At 40.8% G+C, this 9,856-nt stretch overlaps 1 protein-coding gene across 5 annotated transcripts in view; it reads left to right on the top strand.

Annotated features, from left to right (window-relative positions):
• Positions 1 to 9,856, top strand: part of Nav3 (neuron navigator 3) — a 714,280-nt gene that overhangs the window by 567,716 nt on the left and 136,708 nt on the right. Inside the window, exon 1 of one of the 5 annotated variants that reach the window (XM_026784584.1) lies at positions 8,122 to 9,441. The exons of the other annotated variants lie outside the window; for them this stretch is intronic. Within the exon in view, the coding sequence (XP_026640385.1) occupies positions 8,916 to 9,441 (526 nt within the window). The 5' untranslated portion in view covers positions 8,122 to 8,915. Of the gene's footprint in view, positions 1 to 8,121; positions 9,442 to 9,856 lie in introns of those variants that run through there. 5 annotated transcript variants of the gene reach the window in all.

A 9,856-nucleotide genomic window follows, 5' to 3' on the forward strand; every position in this document is an offset into this window, starting at 1 on the left:
TATTTAATCATTCATGAGGACCAAAGTAATTTCTTAGAAAACTGTATTGCCATTAGTTGCAGAGAATTTAAGATAAGAGAATTTGGATAGGCTTGCAAGTAGAGGAGCCTCTCTTTTTCCAGCAAATCTGCAGGTGAGCCCTCATTTGTTCACTGGCAAGTCCAATGGCAAAAACTAGGGATCAAGTTGAGTTTCAAACATGTCTGTATCAATTCAAGGCCTGTAATTCCCATCTTGAAGATCAAAAAAGCAAAAAAAAAAAAATACAACTGGAAAGGTCTACACATTGATAACCAAGAGATTCCGTTGAGCAAGTGTGAGCTCCTCCTGAAACACCTATCACTGGGTAGTGACAGAAATGAGGAAACAACCCTCCAGGTGCAACTTTTGGAATGAGTGATTCCATCTGCATCTGTGTCTTCAGATGGCAGATACAACCCAGGGCCAGCGCAGAAGAAACAGGATAAGTTATGGCATGAAGATATGGCTTTGGCTGTGTATTTATAGACATCAGACTTTACAGGGAAGTGTCAAGATGGTGCTCTCTGCTGCTGTATTGTGACAAGCTATTTTATAAATTGTGGTGTGAAGATGCTTCAATTACCATATTGAATGTGTATGAACATCTGCTTTATGAGTATGAAGTGCAGTGCTCCAATCTACAGTTGGAAGTGAATTTCAGTGGAATTTGAATTGTAATCATTGTTTCACCAAGGAAAACTGTTTTCTGAGGTTAGCACCTCAATGAGTAGCTCTCATGGAGCAAATAATCCATATTTAATTTTACAGCATCTTATTCTGTCTACCTTGAATCATTTTTTCATATTTGTAATTAATATTTCTATTTAATGTTCTGGTGTTTTAATAGAATATTTGAAAATGTAATATAAACCAGATATTTGTGTAATAATGTAATGGATTTAGCAGAAGAACTAGTGATTCATAGAAATATGGGTCGGAAATTTGAGGAAGAAAATGAAACAAAAAGTAGATGCTGGAGTGAGTCCTGTGCTGTTACATCATTTTTGCCCTTATCTGTTTGAAATTAGCTTTTCCTTCTAGATCACTGTCCCTCCCTCCATTGCAACCCCTGCTTTAATTTCTGATATTTTAAGGGTTTGAATAAATGACTTTCCCAAGAACCTAGCCTCATTCAGGAACCTTGTGTCATAATCCCAGTTGAGCTACACATTCTCATAGTTGGTGCCTAGGCCTGGGTACCATCAGGAAATATAACTTCTCGACAACATCTTTGCCATGAATCCTATTTGGTTTTTTAAAAATTGCTTCATGTTGGTAGTTCTTTTGTTCATCATGTATGTCTGCAGAGGATATGGGTCCCTGGTATCCACAGGGGACATCAAACAGTGACAGACAGCCTAGAACTGAAGTAACAGCTTGTTGTGAGCTGCCATCAGACACCATAGTTGAACCCTGGTCCTCTAGAAGAGCAACCAGTACTCTTAACCATTGACCCATACCTCCAGCCCCATAAATCCTATTCTCACTGCTTAAAGTTCCCTGTCTTTACAATGCTCTCCCCACTGTTCCCTGACTCCACAATGATTCTGTTAGGATTTCTAGAGTATGAACCTCATGTCTTATCATTTCCCTTTATCAGACTGCCTATGTCTTCTTCCTTCTTGATCAGCAAAGTAATTTGGTAACGGAAGAGTTATTCTCCCCACCCACCCACATCCCTGATTCCTTTGTGCTTTCTCACTTCACCAAATCAAGTATAGTCTTATTTAATTCTTTAATTAAATGAAGTCAATTCTTCAAACTGTTTATATCAACAATGAACGAATAAGAGGAAATCTACATGCTGGTTGAGGTGACTCTGTAGTGATCAGTTTAGCCTTATGCATTTCTAGCAACCCCAGTAAACATGGTTCCCTAATTCTGCTCAGTCTCTCAAATTCTTAGATTACCTTCTTGTCACCAAACTCCAACACTGCCTGTCCTAATATTTTTAACTGTTAACCTCGATGCAACTTTGCAGAATGGGAAACAAGAAAGGAAGTCCATGAGCTCTACTTCTATGTCTACCTACTCAGGGTTTGCATCTGCTTAGTGCCTGTTTACATCTAGTTAATACCTGTTTCCTTTGCTTTTCTGGTACTCTCGTCCCTTTCACCTTCTCATGAAACCCCTCTCTACCAAACCATCTCTTTAGACCACAAAGTGAAGATGTACGCATAGCTTCAATATAATACAGCTTTCCTTTGCCTTCCAACATAGTTAGAATTTAGTTCTTTTGTCCTACTCTGAGTAGCCATCAAACTGACTATGAAATTATTCTCATTGTTGCCCTAGGTTACTCAAACTAGCTTCTTTTACTTCATGTCTGCACTGAAATTGCTCTTAATTGAAACTGATATTATTGGAGACCTGGAAAAATCCAAGGATTAAGTTTTGTGGCTCAAATTCTTCACCTCTGACCAGGAAGCTGCCCTCTTAGAAAAGAAATTCCCTTAGAAAAGAACATTTCTGGCTTGATGTCAAAATTCCATTGATTTTCCCCATAGCTCTCTGTTTGTTCTTTCCTAGTAATCTTTTCTAGTTGTGCCTTTTCATCCTAAATTCTTATCATTTAAACAATTCAGCTTCTCCCCCAAGACTTATTTATATATTCTCTCTTGGTGAGTAACAGTAATTTGTGGCTTTTAATGTGATCCATATACTGATGACCACCAACATTTCTCTACTCTAGTTCTCTCCCTTGTAACCTGACTCAAGTTTACAATTGCTTATATAAATATCTCAATATATAAATACAGAAATATCTTAAATAAATATTCTATATTAATATCTTAAATTATAAATATCCTTAAATATCTCACAGATACTTCCAATACACTATGTTTAAAACAAATCTTAAATCTAGTTTCAAAGCCCCTTTTTCTGCCTCTTCTCCATTTTGGTTCATGGTAATGCAAGCCCCATTATCCCATCTATCCTCTGACACCTGAAGACTGGTGATTACACTAGGTTACTGACCTTATGTGAATGGTTTATTCTCTTTGCATTCAGGAAACTGGCAATAAGCTTTTGATACACTTCTCAGTATTTGATGGTTTGCTGTTTTGTCTCATCTCAGAGGCTCAATAAATACTGATGACACTGTATATGTCATTCCATAAGAACTAAAGTGTTGTTCTGATCATATAGTTCAGTTGGAGAGTACTAGCCTATCAAGTGATAATTTGTAAATTGAATTTTTAACACTGCAGACAAAAAAACAAAAAAACCCTAATGTTCTAGGCAGTTTAAAAATAGTAAAATTATTATATTTTCAAGATCTATCTAGACTAGAGCCCATCTTTCCATGTCTATTTTTGCCCTTATTAACTGGTATATCCTAGTATGTAGTTGGTTCATAATTCCCACCCAATTACTGTTTATGAAGTGAATAAAATGCAAATATTATATAAATGGGACCCTTGATGAGAAAGAGCCTGTCTTAGTTAGGGTTTCAATTGCTATGAAGAGACCATGACCACCGCAACTGTTAAAAAGAAAGCATTTAACTAAGGTGGCAGCTTACAGTTCAGAGGTTTAGTCCATTACCATCGTGGCAGGGAGCATGGTGGTGTGCAGGAAGACACGGTGCTGACTACATAATGATCAGAAGGCAACAGGAAGTATTGACATTGACAGAAGTCAACTGTCACAGTGAATAAAACTTGAGAAAGAGACCTCAAAATCTGCCTCCATAATGACATACTTCCTCTAACAAAACCATCCCTACTCCAACAAGACCACTCCTCCTAATAGTGCCAATCCCTTTGGAGAACATTTTCTTTTGAGCCATCACAGAAGCCTAACAATATTTAGGTGTATAGAACATGCAAGAAAAAAGGGAAGCTGCTATGGGCTTTGGATGACATCCCAGTCAATAGGGCTCATAGTAATGTAGAGTGATTAGGACTCAATGTAAGTGCTGACTATTTTGTGATTTGCAAGATGACATTTCCCCATGAGACTCTTGTGTTTGAACACTTGTTCCCTGCAAGTGGTGCTACTCAGTGAGGTTGTTAGACTTTGAGGAGGTGGAGCCCTGCCAGAGGACATGGGTCACTAGGGGCAAGCCTTTCAGTTTCAAAGTCACCCACTTCACTGTTCTCTATTCTTGACTCTCAAAGTCTGGATGACAAGTCTCCTCCAGCTCTTGCCATGCCTGCTGTACCTGATGGAATACCTTCCTTAAACATTGTCTCATCAATGAGGACTGTAACTAGTACAGACTTGAAAAGAAACACAAAATATTCTTGATTATATTATCCATAGATTTTTTTTTTTAAAAATAAGGTATGAAACTACCCCTCCTTCCTCTCTAAAGGTTGATAATGTTCCCCAGGGAAGGGGAATCCTTTTTCTGTTAATTAAAAAGTTGTCAAACCCATCTTTGTTCCATTAACCACGTGATGTATAGCCTGTGAAAATTCTAACACTCCTAAGGAGCAAGCTCTGTTCATACTGCAGTGTAAGTTGGTCAGAGGAATTCACTAAGGCGGAGGCTACCCGTTTAAATTTTCCTTGCTGTAACAGCTCACTAGGAGTGGTTAAAATGTCTTTGCCAAGAAAACGTTGTGGATTTTCTTTTAATATAGTTGAAGTTAGGCTTGAAGACAAGCATTAGAGATGAGAGGCCTCACTTTGCCTTTGAAGACTCTTTGCGACTTTTTAATATTCTCCAGCGTTGTGAGACCAGCACGCAGATTTCCTTTGCTTGTCTCATTCTTCTGGAGAAAGCTCCATGGCCTTTCCCGGATCTGATAGTGGTGGGTTCTATGCATGGCTATGCACTCTTCAGCCCACAGCAATGAATAAATCTGCTTAGTTGCCCAAAGCACCTTCAAGCTCTAGGATTCATGTCACCATCTTGATATTACATTTCTGGGTGAATTTATCATGTACATTCATTGCGTTAGCTTTGTTTGTATTTTTACCCTCCTTGACAGGGAGAATTTCTTCTCTGAGGCCATTTCTTGTAAGTGCCAAGAGATCAGCTGTAATTGAGATTCAATGTTCATTCCATTGTAAAATGCTTTCAGATTGTGCTTTCTACTTAAGATCACATTGGCCTTTATTTTTTTTTTATTTTGCCAAAGATTCTCTGCTCCCATGTGTATCTCCTCTGTTTACATTTGTTCAGTGCAGTTTTTTACCTTTTAACTGAAATATATATTTAAATATAAAAATACTATGCTGATTTCTAAGAAGTAATATTGAAATAAGAAGATGATTCCAGGGAATTATTTTAGAATCAAGCATATAGGTTTAACTGAAGGCAGTGATTGTGCACACTCCACACTAAAGAATAGGGAATATGTGGCATGTAAGGCCTTTGCAAATGATCACCAGAATTTACCATTTTTTGAATGTTTGTGGAGTCTGAGAAGATCAAGCTCGGGTGATTTAAATCAGCTTACATGTTCTACTCAAATAGCAAATAGGAAAACGGTGTTCACAAAAGACCTGAGAGCTGTCTTTTCCAGGACGTTACAGTGGAGATATTTTATTTTATATATGGATAAAATTTAGAATGAATCACCTTTCTGCAGTTCACTGTTTTTATTCTCTTTGACTGGAAGCTTTTCCTCCACCGTGTATAACATGCATTACTCTGTGTAAGTCCACATAAATAAAAATAGCCCTGTGTTATGCACACTCAACAAAGCAGGGATGGATGCCTGTCGTGATGTAAGTGGACCCCCTAGAGTTGTCAGGGTAAATTTACATCTAGTAGTTCCAGGGGCAAAACTACTGAAATTACAAGCTTGTTGTAAAACCTTTAAATAAATACAAAACATGGCACCGCCCCCCCATTTGGTGTTTCCTTTGTTGGAATATGTTTCCAAAATTATTGGTGATGTTTGTCTGCGGTTTCTTCCTTCTTCGATTTCATTGACTTTAGCCCACTTTTGCTGTCTTCACCCTGTGAGGAGAGTGCTGTATTTCTGGGCCAGGAAAATTATGATGGAACGTGCAATTTGATTTGATAAATTAAATGCAAGTAGAAAAATGACAGGAGTCCACTCTTGAACAGAAACGGTGAGATCCCCTGTTTAGAGTACACATCTCTGTTCTCTGTCATAAGATCAATATGTGCCAGGCGGTGGTCTTGTCAGGGGTCTGAGAGAAAAATATACCTAAGCAGGAGCTGTTAACCGGTACAGGGTGCATATTAGTGTCTGGAAAGAGAAATGTTAGTTTGAAAGGCACTTTGAGCCATGCTTCTTAACCTTGACACCACTGACATTAGAGGGGGCATAATTCCTCTCCGTGGGCTCTGAACCTGTCAGCGTAAGATGTTTAACAACATCATTGCCCCTCAGATGTTACCCTCTCCCATTGGAATCACAAACGTCTCCTAGGGAACAAAAGTCATCTTCTGTTAGAAACCACTAACCTCAGCCACACGGTTCACAAAAGCAGGGTACCAGAGCCAGCAGTACTTGGGGAAAATATTAGAAAAGCAATGTCATGACCTTCTCAGACCTACAAAATGAACAGTTGTGGGACCAGTGCCTTGCAAATGGGACTTTAATGAGTCCTCCTAATGGTTCTTAGCAAAAACTGGAAAACCACTGTTTAAGGTGATTGGCATATAAACACCCTTTTGGAAGGGAAGGGTCTAATTACCGCTTTCATGTATACACGCAGAAGTTCAATTCTTTGACCTATAAAGTATTAGGGTTTTCCATGTTGTGAATCAGTGAGGCCTAAGGGTACATTTCCATATGTCAAGCAATGTATATGTTACAGGGAGCACAGAAACAGAATGTTTGCGTCTTAAGAACTGCACTGTGTTCTGGTTGTCTGGAGACACACGTGGTTTTTGAAAAAGAAGTTGTTTTTGAAGCCTAAGTGATCTACTTCAGAGATCATTTATGTGCATTAGTTTTATTTAAACATATATTGCATGCACACAGTTTCTAAGGTGTGAGGATTGAGAATCAGCATCCACAGCCAACTCCTTGTTGATGGCATCATTTTGGTAGCAGTTGGTTCTTCACATCTAATCGTACATACTGGTGGCATGGACTGAAGTACGGTCTGCACTGAGTGAGACCACGAGCCGGCATTACCTTTCCCGGGAACGTTGTCATCATGTGAAACAGAATAAGCATGGCATATTACTGTGCTGTTTTATCTAGCTAGTGAAGAAGACATTTCTCCCCACTGAGGTTTATAAGTGAAAATGGGAACTCACAGCTCATGTCACTTGCCATCTCCAAAGATGATCAAGACTTACATGCAGTTTGACTGATATAGTGACTATCTTGTTGAATTATTTTCCCCTCCCCCTTTTTAGCATGTGATATTTGGGAACATAAAATTCTTTAGAAATTTTGTTCTTTAATACCCTTCTTCACCGTCCACGTGATGCGCGATTTCTGATAGACCACATATTAGCAAAAATAAATTTTCCTAAAAATCAGGTTTGCATCCTAATAGTATGGTATACACACATATGCGTGCACGCGCGCACACACACACACAATATGAGATAAAAATAAGATACTTATATTTTAAGTTTTCTGCATTCATCAATATATGTAATATTAGGAATTAATTATACTGTGCTAGGCTTATGGGTTGACTTAAGATACTGCTTGATATAACAATAATGTACTTTGTGTATTTTACTTCACACCCTGTTATGTCTGCACTGGGCTATAAACTTTTTTGGTCTGTGCTGTGAGTAACAATGCTTTGACTAAATTTTTTGTCATTGTTGCTGTTTCCGCTATGTTTTTGAAGGAAATAAGGAAGAAATCGTGATTTTCATTATCACGTTAGAATTTTATTCATTATCTTGAGAATTTAAACGTGTTCTCAAGCATTATCTCAAGATTTTAAAAGGCAGGATGAGAGCTTTCCCTTCAAAACATTACCTGCCAGAGGGGAGAGGGATTCGGGCTCCAGTTTTTAGGACCTTTACAAAGCTCTTGAATTTGATTTGTGCTTTTACAGCACGGATCCCGACATTCAGAAGACAGATCCGCCTGCTTCAGCTGCCTGCAGCTATAGAGAATTAGCCTGTCTTTCTCGGAATCAGGAAGAGCACGCTGTGCAAGAGTGTGTGAGAGAGCATGTGTGCTCCCGTGTGGGCGGCCGGGGTGGCTGAGAGGCTGAGAGTCTTTTAGAATTGCAGAGGATCCTCCTATAGCCTCTCGCTTGGCTCGGAAACCTGTGGCATTCTCGCTTGGCCAGCTGCTGCCGTGCCTCTGTTTTAATTTAGCAGGGTGTTTGCTGCCATGGCAGCCAGCAGCATCCACTGCAGCAGCAAGGGAGAGCCATAGATCTGAGGATGCAGGTGGAATACTAAAATACGACAGAGGCTCAAGCAGGGCTGGGCTCCGGAGCTTCGTTTCTGCTGTCCCTGGGCTCTGCTGCGGAAGCCTTACTTACTGCACTGTGTCGGCTTGCAGACCTGGATTAGGGAAGGGCTAGTGAGAAGCAGGGGTGTGGGGCGGGACCCAGAGACATCCAGCACTGCTTCACCACCTTGCGTTTCGGAACACAGAAGCATTAGAGGGAAATGTGGACACGCCATCCTGCTGAGACACATGATTGGATGAAGACGGGAAAACGTAGTTGGCTTCTGCGCTACTTTTCAGCTGGAGCAGAGTCTTTCCGTGAACTCTTTTTCTGCTTAAGACATATTTACGCAAAATGTTTGTAAGTACTGCCGATCAGTGAAGCGATGTGGCATGCTCAGCTGTGGGGAAATGATTGTGTCTACCCCGTCTCGGCAATCTCCTGTGAATGTCTGAGCCTGAGCTTTTGTTGAAGTGCACGTGCTAATTAAAACCAAAAAAAAAAGGGGGAGGTGGGGGACAGTTACAATTGGAGCGGCAAAAGACAATATGAAGTCCGATTGAAGAGAGAAAAGCGGGAGGATCATGCAGCAGTCAGCGGAGCTCTCTGTGTTCCGGGGTAAAGAAGTCAAGAGAAAGGGAGCTTGCCTTCAGAAACAAAAGTCGCTGACCAACCTTTCCCTGACCAGCGAGGGAGAGAGGAGACCCACTGTGCGCATCTCCAACTGGTTTGGAAACGCTGCCAAGGCTAGCCAGAGAGAAGCCAGCTATGCAGAGAGAGGCTCACTCTCCAGGTTTCTGTCTAGGTCCGTGCAGTCGCTGTACCATGGCAGCGGCTCAGGAGCCTGGAGCCTCTTGCCTGCAGGAGGCAGTCAGTCCTGTGCTGATGACTTGGAGGACTGGGCCGCAAGGAGAGGGTTGGAAGGGGACAGTGATGAAGACAGCAGGTCCGAAGATGAAAACGGGTCCTCCAAGCCAAGCAGCATAAGCCGAAGTTGGGCAGCCGAGGAGGGCGAAAGCTGCCTGCGGGAAGGGACCGCTCACCTGGATGAGGATGTGATCCTCACCATGCTGGGTGACCTGGAGCAGGCACTTTACACTGACTTACTAGGTGAGTCCAGGCTGCTGAGGAGGGATTCATGGGAGTCTTCCATTTTTCTAGTCTAATTCCTTATGAAATATATGTGCTCAGAATTTTGATTTTGCTTCTTTCTTGAAACGATTCTCCTTGTCAAACGGAACTGTGAGTACTTGTTTTGAAATTTAACCGGGAAAAGTAAATAGTCTCAGTTGAGGTTATCGCTGACGGGGAGTCTAGGGAGTCCTAAAGGTCAGCATGCTATCCACTTAGTCATTCACGGAGTCTTGTTTAACTTCTCTCAAGGTGACCTTATCTTACATGTGTAAGGAAGATGGAAGGGTCTCCTGTGTAAATTTTCTGTATGCTTTTGTGTGCTGCTTTGGAGTTACCTAAATAGATGGTTGCCCTTCTTTGATGTTTCAAGCACTCTGAATGCAGAGGCCTG

This window comes from Microtus ochrogaster, chromosome 24, assembly GCF_000317375.1.
Source record: "Microtus ochrogaster isolate Prairie Vole_2 chromosome 24, MicOch1.0, whole genome shotgun sequence".
Classification (NCBI taxonomy): Eukaryota; Metazoa; Chordata; class Mammalia; order Rodentia; family Cricetidae; genus Microtus; species Microtus ochrogaster.